The sequence below is a fragment of the Globicephala melas genome, chromosome 7 (assembly GCF_963455315.2).
Source record: "Globicephala melas chromosome 7, mGloMel1.2, whole genome shotgun sequence".
Taxonomy (NCBI): Eukaryota; Metazoa; Chordata; class Mammalia; order Artiodactyla; family Delphinidae; genus Globicephala; species Globicephala melas.
The window spans coordinates 78,752,013-78,774,687 of NC_083320.1; the positions used below are offsets into that span (position 1 = coordinate 78,752,013).

General features: G+C 41.3%; 1 protein-coding gene across 1 annotated transcript; it reads left to right on the forward strand.

Moving 5' to 3' along the window:
- Positions 1-629: 629 nt before the first annotated feature.
- On the forward strand, positions 630-22,119 carry RBM43 (RNA binding motif protein 43). Its single transcript, XM_030852805.2, has 4 exons — positions 630-1,036; positions 7,703-7,913; positions 18,002-18,090; positions 18,885-22,119. The coding sequence occupies exons 1-4, from the start codon at positions 1,034-1,036 to the stop codon at positions 19,614-19,616; spliced, it is 1,035 nt and encodes a 344-aa protein (XP_030708665.1). The 5' UTR covers positions 630-1,033; the 3' UTR covers positions 19,617-22,119.
- Positions 22,120-22,675: the final 556 nt, after the last annotated feature.

Consider the following 22,675-nt stretch of genomic DNA (forward strand, 5'->3'; position numbering starts at 1 on the left):
TCATTGTTTTAAAATCTTCATAGCCTTAGGCCTTAACAGATGTGCCATCGACCATATAATAAATAGTTCTATTTCATGGTTTAACTGGGTGGATCCCAGACTTTCCGAAAAAAATTATTGTATTACAAGCAATGCACAATTAAAATATCTGTACAGTATCTTAGTTCTACTCGTGCACTGTAACTTCAGTTCATTTCTGAAAGTGGAGTTGCTAATTCCAAGGATATATATGCATTTTTACTTTTCTTTTTTTTTTCACTTTACATTTTTGAGAGGGGCCAAAATCCTTAACCTATCTATGCTTGCAGCAACATTGTTGTTTCCTCATACTCTGGCTGACACTGGGTATTATCAGCACTTTTTAATTTTTGCCACTCTAATCATGGAAAAAAGGGGATCCTGTTATGATTTCAATTTGTATTTCTTAGGAGTGGAATTGAACTTCTGCATACTAGCCAGCTATTTGCTTTTCTTACTCATGCTCTCTTTGACTTTTAAGCTGTGTATGTAGATTCCCTGTGTCCCTGTGGTGCCAGACTCAGGAATCTGAGCGTGGGATGGCCAGGATGGTGAGCTCTCTTTTAGCAGGGACCTTTCATCCTGTGCTCTGCGCACCTGGCCACTGGTCCTGGACAGGGGACGAGAGGAGAAACAGGCGTGGTGCGGTGAGAACACAACTAGGGAGATAAAGATGGCATAGGAAGGACGATCCACTGCCCACAGGACAGACACAGCACCCGGAGAATCCCCGCATTCCCGCCGGGGAATCCCCCCCGACCTCTCTCCAGCTTGATTTCAAAAGTTGCGAAACTACCGAGGGCGTCCGGAGAGCAACTGCCCCAGGTCTGGGCTCTCATCCCGAGGCCCCGAGACCCCGAGGCCGCAGAACCGCGGGGTGGGGTGGAGGGGCTGTCTCCAAACGAGCGGGAACAGAAAACCGAAACCAAAACCCGTCAGCCAGCTCCCGCCGCGCCGCCCGCGCTCCGCTAGCTCTGGGCCCCGCCGGCCGCCGAGGGCGCGTCTCTCTTCCGCCATGGCAAGTTGCTTTTGCTTTGGGTTTTGCAGGGCGGAGTGGTCCTCGTCCCGTCACCACGGTCCCCCAGGAGGACGCGGAGACGGGCAGAACGGGCGAGGGTGCGGGGTGACCGGGGAGGCGCGGGGAGGGACCCCGAAGGCAAACCCAGCCCGGTTTGTCTGCACCTGTACGGGTGGCAGTTCCGCGCGCTTCACCGCAGGCCAGCTCCAAAGGGACGCATCGCCGCGGCCTCCTCCGGCACCTAGTGCCTGGTTGTCGGGGACACAGCTGTTTGGTCGACGAGTGGACTCGCAGGCAGTGTTAGGGCTTAACTGTTGTCCTGCCACACTTTGGGAGCAGGAGAGGAGAGAATTGCCCAGAAATGGAGGCCACCGTTTCCTTTTGTAAAGGGCCAGCAAGAAGGATTCTAGCCAAGGACACAGTTGGGAAAGCAGCCTGACGTCTTAGCGGGAATTTTCTCTTGTGGCCTTAGTTCTTTCTCCAGACACAAAGGGCTCTGTGTTGTCACCATCTTTGCTGCCTAGCAAGAACAGTTAGCAAATTTAAGATTTAGGCTTCCGTGTACTTTGGATCAAGCGCTTAAAAGCAGTGGCAGGGCCTTCAATTCCCGGTCAGAAGTGCCCAAGCAGTTGTGAAGTGCAAGTGCGACTTTGTTTACCGGTGGCAGTAAAGGCAACGTGAATGAAAATAGACACCTAATTTTGAGAAAAGGAATGTAAGCGAACTCAGTGAATAAATTTAATTATCTCTCCCAAGTGCTTTACTTACAAAAATAAACTCACAGTTTTTCTTTTTGTTTTCTGATACTATGGTCAAAAGTCTCTTACAATGTATCATTGATGCAGGGAAATTGCCGTCATTTTAATACCTGCCGACCAAAATGCTGCTCATGTTTCAAAATTCTGTATCTCCATATGGTAACTCTTGAAAGGGCTATCTCCAAGACCTCTCTTTTTCTTCCTAACGGTGGGTAGAAGACATCAATAGACATCAAGGAGAAGTTTCTTTGATTTCAAAGATAAATGTAGACATTTGAACAAAGAAATATGGTATTAGTATTGATGAGGGCAGAGGCGGAGTAAGATTTTCCGAATTTAAATTGATTTAAAGATTTTCTTTGGCACTGATGAAGAAAAGGAAGCTAATACACTAGCCACTTATCCGTGGAGGTTGGTGTGGACTGTTAGAGCCAGATGTATAGTAAATCAAGACAAATCTCATGTGAAATAAAAATCCCCTTAGAGTCTCAAAAATCTGTCATTTTTTATTTTTCCTTTTCTAGAAAGAACTATTTTGGGATAATTACATCTTACCACTTGGGGCTAGGATGGAGGAACACATTTTTATATTTTTATTGTTTCCTGTGCAATTTATTTGTCCCTGAATATTTTAAGAAACTGTTTTCCTCCATTAAAAGTACCTCCCATAACAAAGAGTTCATAATTATTATGAGTTTCCTTTTCAGGAGACACTACCTTTTCTTTATATGTCTCAATATGAGCCATTTTCATCCTCCATTCCTCTGTCCCTTTGCTTTTGCTGTGAACTCTTTTGCATTATTTTTAATCAAAAAAAATTTTTTTTTGTTGTTGTTGTTGTTTTTGCGATACGCGGGCCTCTCACTGTCGTGGCCTCTCCCGTTGCGGAGCACAGGCTCCGGACGCGCAGGCTCAGCGGCCATGGTTCACGGGCCCAGCTGCTCCGCGGCATGTGGGATCTTCCCAGACCGGGGCACGAACCCGTGTCCCCTGCATCGGCAGGCGGACTCTCAACCACTGCACCACCAGGGAAGCCCTCTTTTGCATTTTTAATCAAATTTGACCATTAGTTAAAATTCGACCTCAGCCTTCAAGTTCTCTCTTTCATGAAGCCTTTTTTGACTGGTTTAGCCAGAATTAATCTTGCTTCCTAATCCTAAGTGAACTTTATTGTGAATGGTCCTGTATCCTTCTCAGATTTTGGGGTGTTGGTCTGTTCTTCTTGTAGAGAAGTAGGCCTCCCTCTTTTTGTGCCTACCAAGCTTTGTTGAAATGATTTGTGTATGTGCCTGCCTCCTTCTCATCCATAACTTAGAGGCTCTTTTTGTGTGTGTGTTGGTAATCTTAAGGCCCATCCAGGTGCCCCGCACATAATAAATGCTCAGTAAGGTTTTATGGTGGAACAATTTCAGGGTGAGGGGTGTGCTTTATGTCTTCGTATGTGTCATCTTTGGTACCCAGCATATTGCCAGATATAGAACACCTGCTTCATTAATACTGTATTTGTTAATTGATTAACTAATCGACAAGATACTCTATATTCTAAGAAATGCAGGTACATTTTTGCCACCTTATTTTATAACAACCAGCTGAAAAGTCAGAGGAGATGCTGAGAGAGTGCATATCCTGGGGGCGGTCATCATTGACTTTAGGCATTTTCTATTATTGAATTCCTGCTATGATAAATAAGGATTTCACTCAAGTAACCTCTGACTTCTCCCACCTTTCAAGCTTGAAAGTTTTATTAATATTTTTAAATTCTCCTGTGGACTATTTTTGTAACTTTCATAATATACTTAAAATTTTGATGGTATTACATGATTTTCAGTAATATAAGTATAGATTTTTCTTTCTGTCTTTTTTTCTCAACTTCTGTTAGTTTTGCCTTTATTCTTACATTGACAGGGTTGAATGTTTCCATTTTATTCTATAATCATATTTAAGTCTTTGGTATTTTGAAGATTTAACAGAATTAGTCTAAAAGATAAAAACCAATGAGAGTGTCTATATTATTATGCAAACAGTAAATACTGTTTACAGCAGGGCCTAATAATAGTGTGCTGTGATTACTTTTTCTCCTTTTGGTCCAATGTCATGTGTATTTTTCCTTTTTCCACTTACAGAAAAATGTTCCTCGCAGCTGTGTCAAATAGATTCTCTTTTTTTGGTATTCTATAATTTACTGAAAACATGCACACTTCAATTTACTTATGATCTTTAGGCTTGGGCCCTTGCAAATGCCAGAAAGTGGAGGGGGAGGGGGCTTGCTCTGGGGTGCCAGCACCCACACTAGCAGGTCAGATTCTCCCTAGAGTGTCCATTCAGTTTTGTTTTGCCGCTAGCTTTTCAACTCATCTTTCTGGTTTTGGTCCCTTTTTTCATTTCTGAGGTTCTTGCCATGAAAGGTGTCACCTTTGCATTGCAACCCCCTTTTCTTTATTCTGGATTCCCTCTGTCTTATCCTTCCACATACTTCTGTATCTTTTCCGTCTTCAAAAAATTGTTGAAATCTCCCCTATGCTGCTGATTGCTCCCCTTAATTGTGTTTATTCTCTTTTTTATTCTTCTACTTTCATTTTAAGATGCTCCTGGGTTAGAATGGACACTGTGTGTGTGCTTAGACTGTTTTCTTGATTAGGGAGGTCAGAAGCTGTTTGCCTATCCCCAGTGAAGTCCTACTCTGAGTATATAGAGTCCTCTGAACTGAAAACCGAAACATCTTTATGATCTATTAACCGTTACTTGGACCTGTGAGACATCCTGTCCTCCCTGGGGGTAATTTAGGATAGATTTTGTCTGAGCTCTGGTGTAATGAAGCTGGACTACCTATATATGCATTGGGAGAAGTTTATAGGTCCACTCCCCTAAATGAGCTGGGGAACAAATTAAAACCTTAATACAAGAAGTTCACAGAGAGTGAGCCCAGGGAAGGATCTACTTGCACTTGGTCCTCTGTTCCCAGGGTGGCACAGTCTACAATAGCATGTGCTCTCAGTGGTTGAATTCTATTTCAGGTATGTGCTGGAAGGCAGGGTTTACTTCACTGTAGCTCCAATGTTATTTCCAGGGTTTTATTTTTTTATGGTGACTTTTCCTAATTTTACCAAAAAAAAAAAAAAAAGAAAAAAAAGAATATGTTTTTTATTACCTTATGTACTTTCAACTCTACAATCAAGAAAACATACAGCCAACTCCAAACTACAAAATTTTGTGGTTAACTTAACTTTTTTTTTTCTTTTGTAACATCTTTATTGGAGTATAATTGCTTTACAATGGTGTGTTAGTTTCTGCTGTATAACAAAGTGAATCAGCTATACATAAACATATATCCCCATATCTCCTCCCTCTTGTGTCTCCCTCCCACCCTCCCTATCCCACCGCTCTAGGTGGTCACAAAGCACCGAGCTGATCTCCCTGTGCTATGTGGCTGCTTCCCACTAGCTATCTATTTTACATTTGGTGGTGTATATATGTCCTTGCCACTCTCTCACTTCATCCCAGCTTACCCTTCCCCCTCCCCGTGTCTTCAGGTACATTCTCTACATCTGTATCTTTATTCCTATCCTGCCCCTAGGTTCTTCATAACCACTTTTTTTTTTTTTTTTTTTTTAGATTCTATATATATGTGTTAGCATACGGTATTTGTTTTTCTCTTTCTGACTTAACTTCACTCTTTAATACAGTCTCTAGGTCCATCCACCTCGTTACAAATAACTCAATTTCATTTCTTTTTATGGCTGAGTAATATTCCATTGTATATATGTGCCACATCTTTATCCGTTCATCTGTCAGTGGACGCCTAGGTTGCTTCCATGTCCTGGCTATTGTAAATAGAGCTGCAATGAACATTGTGGAACATGACACTTTTTGAATTATGGTTTTCTCAGGGTATATGCCCAGTAGTGGGATTGCTGGGTCGTATGGTAGTTCTACTTTTAGTTTTTTAAGGAACCTCCATACTGTTCCCCATAGTGGCTGTATCAATTTACATTCCCACCAACAGTGCAAGAGGGTTCCCTTTTCTCCACACCCTCTCCAGCAGTTATTGTTTGTAGATTTTTTGATGACGGCCATTCTGACAGTGTGTGGTGATACCTCATTGTAGTTTTTTTTTTTTTTGCGGTACGTGGGCCTCTCACTGTTGTGGCCTCTCCCGTTCCGGAGCACAGGCTCCGGACACGCATGCTCAGCGGCCATGGCTCACGGGCCCAGCCGCTCCGTGGCATGTGGGATCCTCCCGGACCGGGGCACGAAGGCGTGTCCCCTGCGTCAGCAGGTGGACTCTCAACCACTGTGCCACCAGGGAAGCCCCTCATTGTAGTTTTGATTTGCATTTCTCTAATGGTAAGTGATATTGAGCAGACTTTCATGTGTTTGTTGGCAATCTGTATATCTTCTTTGGAGAAATGTCATTTAGGTCTTCTGCCCATTTTTGGATTGGGTTGTTTGTTTTTTCGATATTGAGCTGCATGAGCTGCTTGTAAATTTTGGAGATTAATCCTTTTTCAGTTGCTTCATTTGCAGATATTTTCTCCCATTCTGAGGGTTGTCTTTTCATCTTGTTTATGGTTTCCTTTGCTGTGCAAAAGCCTTTAAGTTTCATTATGTCCCATTTGTTTATTTTTGTTTTTATTTCCATTTTGCTAGGAGATGGGTCAAAAAGGATCTTGTTGTGATTTATGTCATAGAGTGTTCTGCCTGTGTACTCCTCTAAGAGTTTGATAGAGTCTGGCCTTACATTTAGGTCTTTAATCCATTTTAAGTTTATTTTGGTGTATGGTGTTAAGGAGTGTTCTAATTTAATTTTTTTACATGTAGCTGTCCAGTTTTCCCAGCACCACTTATTGAAGAGGCTGTCTTTTCTCCACTGTATATTCATGTCTCCTTTATCAAAGATAAGTTGACCATATGTGCATGGGTTTATCTCTGGGCTTTCTATCCTGTTCCATTGATCTCTATTTCTGTTTTTGTGCCAGTAACATACTGTCTCGATTACTGTAGCTTTGTAGTATAGTCTGAAGTCAGGGAGCCTGATTCCTCCGGCTCTGTTTTTCGTTCTCAAGATTGCTTTGGCTATTCGGGGTCTTTTGTGTTTCCGTACAAATTGTGAAATTTTTTGTTCTAGTTCTTTGAAAAATGCCAGTGGTAGTTTGATAGGGATTGCATTGAATCTTTAGATTGCTTTGGGTAGTAGAGTCATTTTCACAATGTTGATTCTTCCAATCCAAGAACGTGGTATATCTCTCCATCTGTTTGTATCATCTTTAATTTCTTTCATCAGTGTTTTACAGTTTTCTGCATACAGGTCTTTTGTCTCCTTAGGTAGGTTTATTCCTAGGTATTTTGTTCTTTTTTTTTCATTGATTAGCTTGACTTTTTAAAAAATTTTGATTTAAAAAATTTATATCTCGGGACTTCCCTGCAGTCCAGTGGTTAAGACTTCCCCTTCCCCTGCAGGTGGTCCCTGGTCAAGGAGCTAAGATCCCACATGCCTCAGGGCCAAAAAACCAAAACATAAAGCAGAAGCAATTTTATAACAAATTCAACAAAGACTTTAAAAATGGTCCACATCAAAAAAAAAATCTTAAAAAAAATTTATATGTCAATCTTTTCCTTTGTGATTACAATTATTTTTAGGTCTTTCTAAAATCAGACAAATGTTAACCAGTGTTTTCCATTTATTAATAAAAGGGGTTTCCTTTTTACATTTTAACTCTCAAATTTATATAGAGTTTATGCTGGCATATGGTATGAGGCCAGGCTCTAACCTTAATATTTGTTTTCAAGTATCTAATCAATTGCAAGAGCGCCTTTATTGAATAAAATAGCTTTTCCCACTGGTGTGTAACATTGCCTATATTAAGCAGAATCCTATATATTTGAAGAGTATCCTACTGTGTTTTTGCAGGCATCAGTTTTGAAGGTCAAGGAATCCGAAGCTTCTGAAAGAACAATTGTAGTTGCTGGTCTTCCAGTTGGTTCCGTTAATGATCAGTCGCTGACCGTATTAGTGAAGAGTCACTTTCAAGATACTGAGAATGAGGGTGGAGTTGTTGAAGATGTGATATATCCAACAAGAACCAAGGGAGTTGCATATGTAACATTCAAAGAAAAAAAAGGTATTTCCCAATCAAGTTTTTATAATCTTAGAAATACTTCTGTAATGAAATTAAAAATTGAATTTCATTAAAATAATTCATGGGACTGGTAAAGTTTAAAGTGTATTTAAAAAATAATAATTCTATTTTTTTAACATCTTTATTGGAGTATAATTGCTTTAAAATTGTATGTTAGTTTCTGCTTTATAACAAAGTGAATCAGTTATACATATACCTATGTCCCCATATCTCTTCCCTCTTGTGTCTCCCTCCTTCCCACCCTCCCTATCCCACCCCTCTAGGTGGTCACAAAGCACCGAGCTGATCTCCCTGTGCTACGTGGCTGCTTCCCACTAGCTATTTTATGTTTGGCAGTGTATATATGTCCATGCCACTCTCTCACTTTGTCTCAGCTTACCCTTCCACCTCTCTGTATCCTCAAGTCCATTCTCAAGTAGGTGTGCGTCTTTATTCTCATCTTGCCCCTAGGTTCTTCATGACCATTTTTTTTTTTTTAGATTCCATATATATGTGTTAGCATATGGTATTTGTTTTTCTCTTTATGACTTACTTCACTCTGTATGACAGACTCTAGGTCCATCCACCTCATTACAAATAACTCAATTTATTTTCTTTCTATGACTGAGTAATATTCCACTGTATATACGTGCACATCTTCTTTATCCATTCATCTGTTGATGGACACTTAGGTTGTCTCCATGTCCTGGCTATTGTAAATAGAGCTGCAATGAACATTGTGGTACATGACTCTTTCTGAATTATGGTTTTCTCAGGGTATATGCCCAGTAGTGGGATTGCTGGGTCGTATGGTAGTTCTATTTTTAGTTTTTTTTTTTTGTTTTTTTTTTTTGCGGTACGCGGGCATCTCACTGTTGTGGCCTCTCCCGTTGCGGGGCACAGGCTCCGGACGCGCAGGCTCAGCGGCCATGGCTCACGGGCCCAGCCGCTCCGCGGCATGTGGGATCTTCCCTGATTGGGGCACGAACCTGTGTCCCCTGCATTGGCAGGCGGACTCTCAACCGCTGTGCCAGCAGGGAAGCCCCTATTTTTAGTTTTTTAAGGAACCTCCATACTGTTCTCCATGGTAGCTGTATCAATTTACATTCCCACCAACAGTGCAAGAGGGTTCCCTTTTCTCCACACCCTCTCCAGCATTTATTGTTTGTAGATTTTTTGATGATGGCCATTCTGACTGGTGTGAGATGATATCTTATTGTAGTTTTGATTTGCATTGCAATGATTAATGATGTTGAGCATTCTTTCATGTGTTTGTTGGCAATCTGTATATCTTCTTTGGAGAAATGTCTGTTTAGGTCTTCTGCCCATTTTTGGATAGGATTGTTTGTTTTTTTGATATTGAGCTGCATGAGCTGCTTGTAAATTTTGGAGATTAATCCTTTGTCAGTTGCTTCACTTACAAATATTTTCTCCCATTCTGAGGGTTGTCTTTTGGTCTTGTTTATGGTTTCCTTTGCTGTGCAAAAGCTTTTAATGTTCATTAGGTCCCATTTGTTTATTTTTGTTTTATTTTCCATTTCTCTAGAAGGTGGGTCAAAAAGGATCTTGCTGTGATTTATGTCATAGAGTGTTCTGCCTATGTACTCCTCTAAGAGTTTGATAGTGCCTGGCCTTACATTTAGGCCTTTAATCCATTTTGAATTTATTTTTCTGTATGGTGTTAGGGAGTGTTCTAATTTCATTCTTTTACATGTAGCTGTTCAGTTTTCCCAGCACCACTTATTGAAGAGGCTGTCTTTTCTCCACTGTATATTCTTGTCTCCTTTATCAAAGATAAGGTGACCATATGTGCGTGGGTTTATCTCTGGGCTTTCTATCCTGTTCCATTGATCTCTATTTCTGTTTTTGTGCTAGTACCATGCTGTCTTGATTACTGTAGCTTTGTAGTATAGTCTGAAGTCAGGGAGCCTGATTCCTCCGGCTCTGTTTTTCGTTCTCAAGATTGCTTTGGCTATTCGGGGCTTTTGTGTTTCCATACAAATTGTGAAATTTTTTGTTCTAGTTCTTTGAGAAATGCTAGTGGTAGTTTGACAGAGATTGCATTGAATCTGTAGATTGCTTTGGATAGTATAGTCATTTTCACAGTGTTGATTCTTCCAATCCAAGAACATGGTGTATCTTTCCATCTATTTGTATCATCTTTAATTTCTTTCATCAGTGTCTAATAATTTTCTGCATATAGGTATAGGTCTTTTGTCTCCTTATGTTGGTTTATTCCTAGATATTTTATTCTTTTTGTTGCAGTGGTAAATGGGAATATTTTCTTAATTTCACTTTCAGAATTTTCCTCATTAGTGTATAGGAATGTTAGAGATTTCTGTGCATTAATTTTGTATCCTGCTACCTTACCAAATTCATTGATTAGCTCTAGTAGTGTTCTGGTAGCATCTTTAGGATTCTTTATGTATAGTATCATGTTATCTACAAACAGTGACAGCTTTACTTCTTCTTTTCTGATTTGGATTCCTTGTATGTCTTTTTCTTCTCTGATTTCTGTGGCTAAAACTTCCAAAACTATGTTGAATAATAGTGGTGAGAGTGGGCAACCTTGTCTTGTTCCTGATCTTAGTGGAAATGGTTTCAGTTTTTCACCAATGAGGATGACGTTGGCTGGGGGTTTGTCATATATGGCCTTTATTATGTTGATGAAAGTTCCCTCTATGCCTACTTTCTGGAGGGTTTTTATCATAAATGGGTGTTGAATTTTGTCAAAAACTTTCTCTGCATTTATTGAGATGATCATATGGTTTTTCTCCTTCAATTTTTTAATATGGTGTATCACATTGTTTGATTTGCGTATATTGAAGAATCCTTGCATTCCTGGGATTAACCCCAATTGGTCATGGTGTATGATCCGTTGAATGTGCTGTTGGATTCTGTTTGCTAGTATTTTGTTGAGGATTTTTGCATCTATGTTCATCAGTGATATTGGCCTGTAGTGTTCTCTCTTTGTGACATCTTTGATCTTTGTCCAGTTTTGGTATCAGGGTGATGGTGACCTCGTAGAATGAGTTTGGGAGTGTTCCTCCCTCTGCTATATTTTGTAAGAGTTTGAGAAGGATAGGTGTTAGCTCTACTCTAGATGTTTGAAAGAATTCGCTTTTGAAGCCATCTGGTCCTGGGCTTTTTTTTGTTGGAGGATTTTTAATCACAGTTTCAATTTCAGTGCTTGTGATTGGTCTGTTTATATTTTCTATTTCTTCCTGATTCAGTCTCGGAAGGTTGTGCTTTTCTAAGAATTTGTCCATATCTTCTGGGTTGTCCATTTTATTGGCATATAGTTGCTTGTAGTAATGTCTTATGATTCTTTGTATTTCTGCAGTGTCAGTTGTTACTTCTCCTTTTTCATTTCTAATTCTATTGATTTGAGTCTTCTCCTTTTTTTTCTTGATGAGTCTGGCTAATGGTTTATCAATTTTGTTTATCTTCTCAAAGAACCAGCCTTTAGTTTTATTGATCTTTGCTATCCTTTCCCTCATTTCTTTTTCATTTATTTCTGATCTGATCTTTATGATGTCTTTCCTTCCGCTAACTTTGGGGTTTTTTGTTTCTTCTTTCTCTAATTGCTTTAGGTGTAAGGTTAGGTTATTTGAGATGTTTCTTGTTTCTTATGGTAGGATTGTATTGCTATAAACTTCCCTCTTAGAACTGCTTTTGCTGCATCCCATAGGTTTTGGGTTGTCGTGTCTCCATTGTCATTTGTTTCTAGGTATTTTTTGATTTCCTCTTTGATTTCTTCAGTGATCTCTTGGTTATTAAGTAGTGTGTTGTTTAGCCTCCATGTGTTTGTATTTTTTACAGATTTTTTTCCCTGTAATTGTTTTCTAGTCTCATAGATTTGTGGTTGGAAAAGATACTTGATACGATTTTAATTTTCTTTAATTTACCAAGGTTTGATTTGTGATCCAAGATATGATCTATCCTGGAGAATGTTCCATGAGCACCTGAGAAAGAAGTGTATTCTGTTGTTTTTGGATGGAATGTCCTATAAATATCACTGGAGTCCATTTGTTTAATGTATCATTTAAAGCTTGTGTTTCTTTATTTATTTTCATTTTGGATGATCTGTCCATTGGTTAAAGTGGGGTGTTAAAGTCCCCTAATCTGATTGTGTTCCTGTGGATTTCCTCTTTTATGGCTGTTAGTATTTGACTTATGTATTGAGGTGAGCTTCTGTGGAGTGCATAAATATTTACAATTCGTATATCTTCTTCTTGGATTGATCCCTTGATCATTATGTAGTGTCCTTCTTTGTCTCGTAATATTCTTTGTTTTAAAGAGTATTTCATCTGATATGAGAATTGCTACTCCAGCTTTCTTTTGATTTCCATTTGCATGGAACATCTTTTTCCATCCCCTCACTTTCAGCCTGTATGTGTCCTTAGGTCTGAAGTGGGTCTCTTATAGACAGCATATATATGGGTCTTGCTTTTGTATACATTCAACCAGTCTATGTCTTTTGGTTGGAGCATTTAATCCATTTACGTTTAAGGTAGTTATTGATATGTACGTTCGTATTACCATTTTCTTAATTGTTTTGGGTTTGTTACTGTAGGTCTTTTCCTTCTCTTGTTTTTCCTGCCTAGAGAAGTTCCTTTAGCATTTGGTGGTGTTTTGGTGGTGCTGAATTCTTTTAGCTTTTGCTTGTCTGTAAAGGTTTTAATTTCTCTGTCAAATCTGAATGAGATCCTTGCTGGGTAGAGTAATCTTGATTGCAGGTTTTTCTCCTTCATCACTTTCAATGTGTCCTGCCACTCCCTTCTGGCTTGCAGAGTTCCTGCTGAAAGGTCAGCTGTTAACCTTATGGGGATTCCCTTGTGTGTTATATGTTGTTTTTCCCTTGCTGCTTTTAATATTTTTTCTTTGTATTTAATTTTTGATAGTTTGATTAATATGTGTCTTGGCTCATGTGTTTCTCCTTTGGTTTATCCTGTATGGGACTCTGTGCTTCTTGGACTTGATTAACTATTTCCTTTCCCATATCAGGGAAGTTTTCAACTATAATCTCTTCAAATATTTTCTCAGACCCTTTCTTTTTCTGTTCTTCTTCTGGGACCCCTATAATTCGAATGTTGGTATGTTTAATGTTGTCTCTTAGGCTGTCTTCATCTCTTTTCATTCTTTTTTCTTTATTCTGCTCTGCAGTAGTTATTTCCACTCTTTTATCTTCCAGGTCACTTATCCGTTCTTCTGCCTCAGTTATTCTGCTATTGATCCCTTCTAGAGAATTTTAAATTTCATTTATTGTGTTGTTCATCTCTGTTTGTTTGCTCTTTAGTTCTTCTAGGTCCTTGTTAAGTGTTTCTTGTATTTTCTCCATTCTACTCCCAAGATTCTGGATCATCTTTACTATCATTATTCTGAATTCTTTTTCAGGTAGACTGCCTATTTCCTCTTAATTTGTTTTGTCTGGTGGGTTTTTGCCTAGCTCCTTCATCTGCTGTGTTTCTCTGTCTTCTCCTTTTGCTTAACTTACTGTGTTTGGGGTCTGCTTTTTGCAGGCTGCAGGTTTGTAGTTCCCGTTGTTTTTGGTGTCTGTCTCCAGTGGCTAAGGTTGGTTCAGTGGGTTGTGTAGGCTTCCTGGTGGAGGGGACTAGTGCCTGTGTTCTGGTGGATGAGGCTGGATCTTGTCTTTCTGGTGGGCAGGTCCACGTCTGGTGGTGTGTTTTGGGGTGTCTGTGGCCTTTTTATGATTTTAGGCAGCCTCTCTGCTGATGGATGGGGTTGTGTTCTTGTCTTGCTAGTTGTTTGGCATAGGGTGTCCAGCACTGTAGCTTGCTGGTCGTTAAATGGAGCTGGGTCTTGGCGTTGAGCTGGAGATATCTGGGAGATTTTCGCTGTTTGATATTATGTGGAGCTGGGAGGTCTCTTGTGGACCAGTATCCTGAACTTGGCTCTTCCACCTCAGAGACACAGCCCTGACACCTGGCTGGAGCACCAAGAGCCTTTCATCCACACAGCTCAGAATAAAAAGGAGAAAAAGTAGAAAGGAAGGGAGGGAGGGAGGAAGGGAGGGAGGGAGGGAGGGAGGGAGAAAGAAAAAGAAAAAAAGAAAGAAAGAAGATAAAATCAAGTAAAATAAAATAAAGTTATTAAAATAAGAAATAATTATTAAGAAAAAATTTTTTAAGTAAAAACAAAAAAAAGAAAACAGAAAAATGGACAGAATCCTAGGAGAAATGGTAAATGCAAAGCTATACAGGCAATATCACACACAGAAGCATAGACATACACACTCACAAAAAGAGAAATAGGGAAAAAAAATATATATATATCATTGTTCCCAAAGTCCACCTCCTCAATTTGGGATGATTTGTTGTCTATTCAGGTATTCCACAGATGCAGGGTACATCAAGTTGATTGTCGAGATTTAATCCGCTGCCCCAAGGCTGCTGGGAGAGATTTCCCTTTCTCTTCTTTGTTCACACAGCTCCCAGGGCTCAGCTTTGGATTTGGCACTGCCTCTGTGTGTAGGTCACCTTAGTGCGTCTGTTCTTCACTCAGGCAGGACGGGGTTAAAGGAGCAGCTGATTCGGGGGCTCTGGCTCACTCAGGCTGGGGGGGAGGAGAGGTATGACGTGGGGGGCGAGCCTGCGGCGGCAGAGGCCAGTGTGACGTTGCACCAGCCTGAGGCGCGCCGTGCGTTCTCCCTGGGAAGTTGTCCCTGGATCCCGGGACCCTGGCAGTGGCAGGCTGCACAGGCTCCCGGGAGGGGAGGTGTGGATAGTGACTTGTGCTCACAAACAGGCTTCTTTTTGGCGGCAGCAACAGCCTTAGCGTCCCATGCCTGTCTCTGGGGTCCGCGCTGATAGGCGCGGTTCCCAACCGTCTCTGGAGCTCCTTTAAGCAGCGCTCTGAATCCCCTCTCCTCGTGCACCAGGAAACAGAGGCGAGAAAAAGTCTCTTGTCTCCTCAGCAGCTCCAGACTTTTCCCGGACTGCCTCCCGGCTAGCCGTGGCGCACTAACCCCTTCAGGCTGTGTTCACGCTGCCAACCCCAGTCCTCTCCCTGGGATCTGACCTCCGAAGCCCGAGCCTCAGCTCCCAGACCCCGCCTGCCCCGGCGGGTGAGCAGACAAGTTTCTCGGGCTGGTGAGTGCTGGTTGGCACCGACCCTCTGTGCGGGAATCTCTTTGCTTTGCCCTTCGTACCCCTGTTGCTGTGCTCTCCTCTGTGGCTACGAAGTTCCCCCCCGTCCGCCACTTGCAGTCTCTGCCCTCGAATGGGCTTCCTAGTGGGTGCAAACCTTTCCTCCTTCACAGCTCCCTCTCACTGGTGCCGGTCCCATCCCTATCTTTTTTTTTTTTTGCGGTACGTGGGCCTCTCACTGCCATGGCCTCTCCCGTTGCGGAGCACAGGCTCTGGACGCGCAGGCTCAGCGGCCGTGGCTCACGGGCCCAGCCGCTCCGCGGCATGTGGGATCCTCCCGGACCGGGGCACGAACCCGTGTCCCCTGCATCAGCAGGCGGACTCTCAACCACTGTGCCACCAGGGAAGCTCCCGTCCCTATTCTTTGTCTCTGTTTTTTCTTTTTTCTTTTACCCTACCCAGGTAGGGTAAGTTTCTTGCCCCTGGGGAGTTTCTTGCCTTCTGGGAGGTCTGAGGTCTTCTGCCAGCGTTCAGTAGGTGTTCTGTAGGAGCTGTTCCACCTGTAGATGTATTTCTGATGTATTTGTGGGGAGGAAGGTGATCTTCAAGGCTTACTCTTCCGCCATCTTGAAGCTCCTCAATAATTCTATTCTTGAGTATAAAAGTGGCACAATAGTGTGTTAAGCAGGAATAAATGTGAAAATGTCTCACGATAGAGTTGTCAATAACCGGCAGTCTTAAAGACTTCTTTTTTTCTATATTTTAAATCTGTCTATATCTTGGGATAAAGGTGATATGTTTTATTGTAGAAAATTTGTAAAATACAGAAAAAAACCCCAGAAAAGTTATCTATAGTCTCACAAAAAAGGTAAATACTTGGACAATTTTGAGGTGGCTTCAGCAGTATAATTATACCATTTGCTTCTCTTTGATCAAACCAACAAATGAATATTCTCATATAGTATCTGCTTTATTACTGGGAAAGTTGGACTGAAGATATATGGTTTGGATCTGAGGTTAGAGTGAGCCATTCTGTTCCCCACCTCCAACCTGACATAAGTGAGGAAGTTGGGTCTGCAGAGCTATTCACCCCTCCAGCCTCATGGATGGGGCAGCCTTCGGTACAGCACAGTGGCTGGTAGAATAAGTTGCCAAAGAAAGGTGAGTCTCCATGCCAGCCTTTTGGAGGTAAAAGTACTACATAAGAGTAGGAGCAGAAGAGACCTTGCTCTGCTTGAGGGAAGATAGGGTCCAGAGAGAGATCCAAAAGACTGTGGGTTATCAGTGTGGGTATCTGTGGGTATCCAAAAGACTGTGGGTATCTCTCACCATGAGTTATGTCATTCCTTCTCAATGGGGATGTTCAGGTAAGGGATGGCGGGAAGGGCTCCTTATTATTTCTCTAAGGGGAAAGTAGAAGTTAATAAGTTTATATTATTAAGGGAAATTATTAGTTTTGTGTATTGCATTGATTAAGTCAGAGAGAGAAAGAGAGGGCTCATTCATTCATTTATTCCCAAGTATTTATTGAGCATCTATTACTTTTCAGGCACCATTCTAGGCCTTGAGGTTATACAGCAATGAATGAAATAGGCAAAATATTTTTTTTTCATGAAGCATACATCTGTGGAGAGATAATAAACAAGCCAATAAATGAATATATAATTGTTGTGTGCTTTATTTATTTGTATATTTATGTATACTTATATATTTATACATATTATATAATATGGTGCTATAAAAAATATAAAGAAGAATAAAGGGATAGAATGTGATGGATAGCGCTATTTTAGGTAGAGTGGGTAGGAAAATACTCTGTTTGGGTGACATTTGAACAGAGACTTGAATGAAGTAAGGGAATGACTCATGCAGATAAGGGGGAAGAAAATTCTAGGCACAGGGAAGGACTGGGAAACATTCTCTGAGGGGCAGCCTGCTGGGCGTTCTGAAGAGCAGTGGGGAGGTTCGTGTGACTGGAGTGGGATGAGCAAGGAGGAGAGAATAGGAGATGTGGTTAGATGGGCAGCTGGGACCAGGTTATGTTTAGGAGCACATGGGTCAAAGTAAGGTGTCTGGATTTTATTCTAGGTGACATGGGGAGCCATTGGAGGGTTTTTAGCAGAGGACTGACAGAATGTGATGTCCTTTTTAAACGTGATCCATCTGGCAGACACATGTGGAGCATAAGAGCTACCAGTCGGTGCTGGTTTTGACTAGGGTGGTAGCAGGGCAGGTGATTGAGAACTGGTGGGTGTTCAGAATTTGTAGATGGACTAAGTGTCATTTTCTGAGATGCTGAACACGGGAGGAAGAGTACTTTTGGAAGGGAGCTAGTTACTAAGAGTTGAATTTTGGTTGTTGAGACGTCTATTCAGATAATGAAGTAGAGATTTCCACAGGCAGAAGGGAGAAAGGTCGATGTTGAAGAGAGAATTTTCAAGGTGATTTACATAGAGGGATGATGTCTAAAGCTGTGGAAATTGTTGACATCACCCAGGGGGTGGGTGTAAGGTTAGCAAAGAGGTGTGAGGCCTGAGGCGGCGGGGCAGGGGGGGTGGGAGGGGGCATGCCAAAGCCTAGAGAATGGGGAGGGAAGGATAATTAGCGAAGGAGACTGAGCAGGTCAGCCAGTGAATTAGAGGAAAACAAACCAGGACAGTGTGATATCCTGGATTCAGAAAGGTGAAGTCTCCTCATGACCATAGTTAACAGAGTGGTGGGGGATTTACTTTTAGCTGTTTGTTATGTATTATATATAACATACAAAACATGCAAGTGTTTTACGTATGTATGTATACATATATATGTATAAATTTTAATGTGTTAAAGTAGAAGGAAAAACTATGTAAATGCTGAATTTAGAGGAAACACAGAAAAGATCTTAGGTATTTTAAAAGCATTGAACATCTCTATTATTATTAATTAAAATAATTATTAGTGTATTGTGCCACAAACACTTCTGGTGGCCCTTTTTCCACTTAGTTGCAGAGAATGTCATCAGAAAAGAGAAACACTATCTAGCAGAGATGGTCAGACCCGCTCAACTCACCGTCTCCCATTTTAGTGAAAAGGTAAGTGTAATGCTGATTATCTGGATCCCATTTCTTCTGCAGAGTATCTCCTCTACATAGGAGGCACAAAGCACCCTCATCCCATGACTTCTAGAAAAGAAAGTGCAAACTCCTCTTAACCTGAGTCGGTGTTAAAGGTCAAACCTGTGTCTTGAAATTTTTTTGTTATTGCCTGGTCATTTTTATGTTTCTCTATGACCCTCTTAATGTTTTTAAAGTGACAGTGAGCTTTTATGCTGTCATAGATGATGTCAGGCATCTACCTAAAGACTTCTTTTGTAGGGGAAAAAACAATTAGGATGAACATTGAAAAGGAGCTTTGAAGACACAGTAAAGGTGGAAGTAAGAGGAAAAAGTGAAATTCAAAGCACTGGTTTAAAACTTTATTCTGTAAGAAACCTAGGGTTCTGTGCAGCCATCTGAGGAACTTCTAACTTGGAGGGCTCTCTACGGGGACCCCTATCTACAGAGCAGAACCAGAACAGTGTATTTCTCTGGGTTCTGCTTAAGACTTTGTTTCAAAAAAGCATTATGCCTCTGAAAAAATATTTGACCACCTTTATTTAGGGTAATCCAGTGAGAAATGTGAATCCCAAATCGAACACTGTGGGCTTGATAGGGTTGTGGCATCCGTCTGACGGGCAGCTATGGCACAAGAAGCCAGCTGTGCTAGGCAGTTGAGGCCTGGTTTAGGGGCTACTGCAGGGGAGACCAAGAAAGTGGCAGAAAAAGAGTGTGTTTATGTAGTCTGCTCCACTAGGTGGTGCTGTTTTAATTTCTCTGTTTAATTTTAGGTCTTCAGCTCTGTAAATGCTGTCCTTGATCTTTCTGTTTTTCGGAGTGAAATTGGTCTGAGAAGTCTGGTAATGGACCTGAAAAGGGAAATCCCAGCTTTATACTTCAGTCCTTTGGAAGCCAATGGAAGAATCTCCGTTCAAGGATCATTTCTGGCTATCAAGAAGCTCAAAGAGTCTTTGCTATTAAAAGCAAGTTCTCTTTTAGAAAAAAACAGGAATAGACAGAGCCCCAGAGGGAGTACATGGAAAAGTAGTCACTCTTTAAAGCCACCCAGGTCCTCAACACCTGAGACTATGAGAAGAGGAGAAAGGCTTGTTCTCGACACAGATATTTTCCTTTACCTGAAAAAGACGAGCGGATTTTATGAAAGCACACTGAAAAAATTTCATGCTCTATGTCAAGAGACAGTGGATGGTGAAATTACCACACTTTGTATAAGGAATGCTCAAGGTGGTTCTCAGCCAAACAATGAAAAACAGGTGAAAGAGCTCATTGAGAAATATTCACATGCTCTTCACTTCGAGCTTAGAAAGGAGACATTTATTTTGGAAGGAAAGGAAAATAGAGAGAAAAGAAATATTAAGCTGGCATGTAAGCAACTAAGTTCAAGGTACCTTCAGGTTCTGGTTAATTTTTATCATACGCACATTGACATTATAGGATCTTCTTCTGACACGTACTTGTTTAAAAAAGAGGTCATGAAATTAATAAGGCAGAAAGTTAGGTAATAAAATCCTCAGCAATAGTAATAAGAATGGCTGCTGCCTTCCCTTACTGAGCAGTGGTGATGTCATGAGTGATCCCAGCTTTACAGACATTATCTCATTTAATTCTTTTTTTTTTTGGCTGCACCACACAGCTTGCGGGATCTTAGTTTCCCAACCAGGGATCAAACCTGGGTCCCCTGCCGTGAAAGTGTGGAGTCCTAACCACTGGATGCCAGGGAATTCCCTACCTCATTTAATTCTTGTGAACATCTTTCATCACAGGCATTTCCATCCTCATGTTATAGGGGAAGAAACTAGGATTTGAATAGGTGAAAACACTTGTCTGAAGTTATCTACCTGCCCATCAGCAGGAGTTAAACCCAAAGATAATATCTAAGGTATAAAACTTCAAAAATTATAAAACTAAATTTAAAGAAACTTCACTTTCTCTGCAACCCCAAATTCTTAGAAAAAAGAGGTAGCCTTCATTCTAACATATAAGAAGTTTGGATGATTATTATGCCATTGGCAATTTCTTAACATTTACAAAATTTGCGTTTACTCCAAATAGAATTAGAATCCTAGCAAAACTCACTTGAGAAGCTACTTACATGGTATTTCTGATGCAGGTAGTCATTACTTGACCAAATCCCATACTGTATAAGGCTACTGGACATGCAGAACATTTTTACTGCTCCTTACTTAGCCTAAGTACTTACATAAAATGTTGGTTCTCCTGTTGGAATTATGAAGGGAGTATAGTGTCTATTTTATAATTGTATTGTAAAATTAATAGCATTTCAGGAATAAGATCATGGATAATAAGAATAATAGCAAACACTTACTTGCTAGGCATAATTTTAAGTGTATTACATATCTTTACTCATTCAGTCCTGACAGCAGCCCTGTGAGGTAGGTGCTATCTTTATCCCCCTTTCACACATGAGGAAACTGGTGCCTAGTGATGTAATATAACTTGCCCATGGCTCTGATTACCGAACGGTGCTTCTCCCTTTTGTAGTCTCTCACAATTCTACTTAAACAATTGAGAAATGTTTCCTTAAAGATGACAGAAGGATTTGAAAATTCTTTACTGAAGGGTAGCCAGAGCTTGTAAGTCATTTGGTTGTCTGTGACTGACCTGCATTTAACTTAGCATTAAGCCAATTTTAAGTACCGGGGACACTGCAGAGACCCTCCCAGGATAATAAAATGATACATCTTGCTCATCTCAAAGTAAACAAACATGGTTACGATGATTTGAACTGTTTATATCAGTAGAAAAGCATAAGAAAAATCTATATGCTTTCATTTTTCTTAGCTACCTAAATCCCAAATATGTAAATGATTTCTATTTCTTTAAATATGTTATTTCATTTCTGTATGGCTAAACTTTTTGCATGGGAAAATTCTCTTTATATGAAGTGTCCAATAAGGTATCTTTAAAAAGGTGTTTGACTTTCATTTTGCTTCTAAGGGTTTGTCTCAGTCTGGGTCCAGTCGGGAGAGAGAAGGCACACAGTAATTTGAACAGGGAAACTTTAATATAAAGAATTATTAACTATGACGGGATTGGAATAATGAGGGATTGGCTCATAAACAGAGAAAACTCTACCAGATAATAGGAGTAACAGATATAAGGAGTAGTTTAGACAGAGCACCCAGGGAAAACCTCCCCCGCCCACCCTACAGCTCCGAACTTAGATCCAGACTTTGCCATAGGGTTTGTGCCAGGGAATCTTGCTGGAGATCCATCCTCTAGGGTACTGGAGGAATCTGTTTAGAAGGTGTCTCTCCAGCGACCCTCCATTACAACATGCCTGAGGGGATTTCTGGGGGGAGCTGCTGGTGGCCGGGTGCCGCTGGCCATTTGGTACTATGGGTGCTCAGTGCTGGGGAGGCCTTGGGTTTGGGCGTTGGACACTGGAGCAGCTGCCCATGCTGCACGAGCCTAATGCTGGAGAAGCTGCGTATGGGGGACCCTTCCTCTGCCGGGGACCTCGATTCTGAGGAGCCTGCCACTTCAGTTCCACACTGAAGGAGGAACAAGGCTCTTTCCTCCTGCAGTGCCTCTCCAGCGCCCTCTACTGAGAAAGCTTAATATCTTGCCAGCTACAAAGGAAGGATAAAGGGCCCAATTTGTTTTTACTGAGTAGGCATATAGGATGAATTTATAGCTGAGTCAATAAATTGATAACTGGCAGTTATATTTGATACCTACCAAGGCTTTCATTATTAACACAAATTTAATACCAATAGAATAGTCTTTCAGGGACTTCCTTGGTGGCGCAGTGGTTAAGAATCCACCTGCCGGGCTTCCCTGGTGGCGCAGTGGTTGAGAGTTTGCCTGCCGATGTAGGGGACACGGGTTCGTGCCCCGGTCCGGGAAGATCCCACATGCCATGGAGCGGCTGGGCCTGTGAGCCATGGCCGCTGAGCCTGCGCGTCCGGAGCCTGTGCTCCGCAACGGCAGAGGCCACAATAGTGAGGCCCGCGTACAGCAAAAAAAAAAAAAAAAAAAGAATCCACCTGCCAATGCCGGGGACACAGGTTCGACCCCTGGTCCGGGAAGATCCTACGTGCTGCGGAGCAACTAAGCCCGTGTGCCACAACTACTGAGCCTGCGCTCTAGAGCCTGTGAGCCACAACTACTGAGCCTGTGTGCCACAGCTATTGAAGCCTGCGCGCCTAGAGCCCGTGTTCTGCAACAAGAGAAGTCACCGCAATGAGAAGCCCTCACACTGCAACAAAGAGTAGCCCCTCCTCACCGCAACTAGAGAAAGCTCGCACAAAGTAACGAAGACCCAACGCAGTCAAAAATAAATAAATAAATAAATAAATGAAAAAAAAATCCTATTAAAAAAATAGTCTTTCAACAAAGAGCTGGATCAGAATACTGAGGCTCATTCCTTGACTGGATAGACACTGAATGCTAATTGGTTTATGGGTATGAATATAGCATCTTCTGCTTGAGAAGATTATGTAATTCAGGTGTTTTACATATTGCTGTCCATTTTAGGGTTCATTTAACAGCACTGTCCTTATAATATGCTAGTCATGTAACCAATTTCTATCCTTAA

Coding starts and splice junctions, on each gene's coding strand:
- RBM43 (XM_030852805.2), top strand. Junction 7,914..18,001: donor AACATTCAAAGAAAAAAAAG/GTATTTCCCAAT, acceptor TTTTCCACTTAG/TTGCAGAGAATGTCATCAGA. Junction 18,091..18,884: donor TCTCCCATTTTAGTGAAAAG/GTAAGTGTAATG, acceptor GTTTAATTTTAG/GTCTTCAGCTCTGTAAATGC.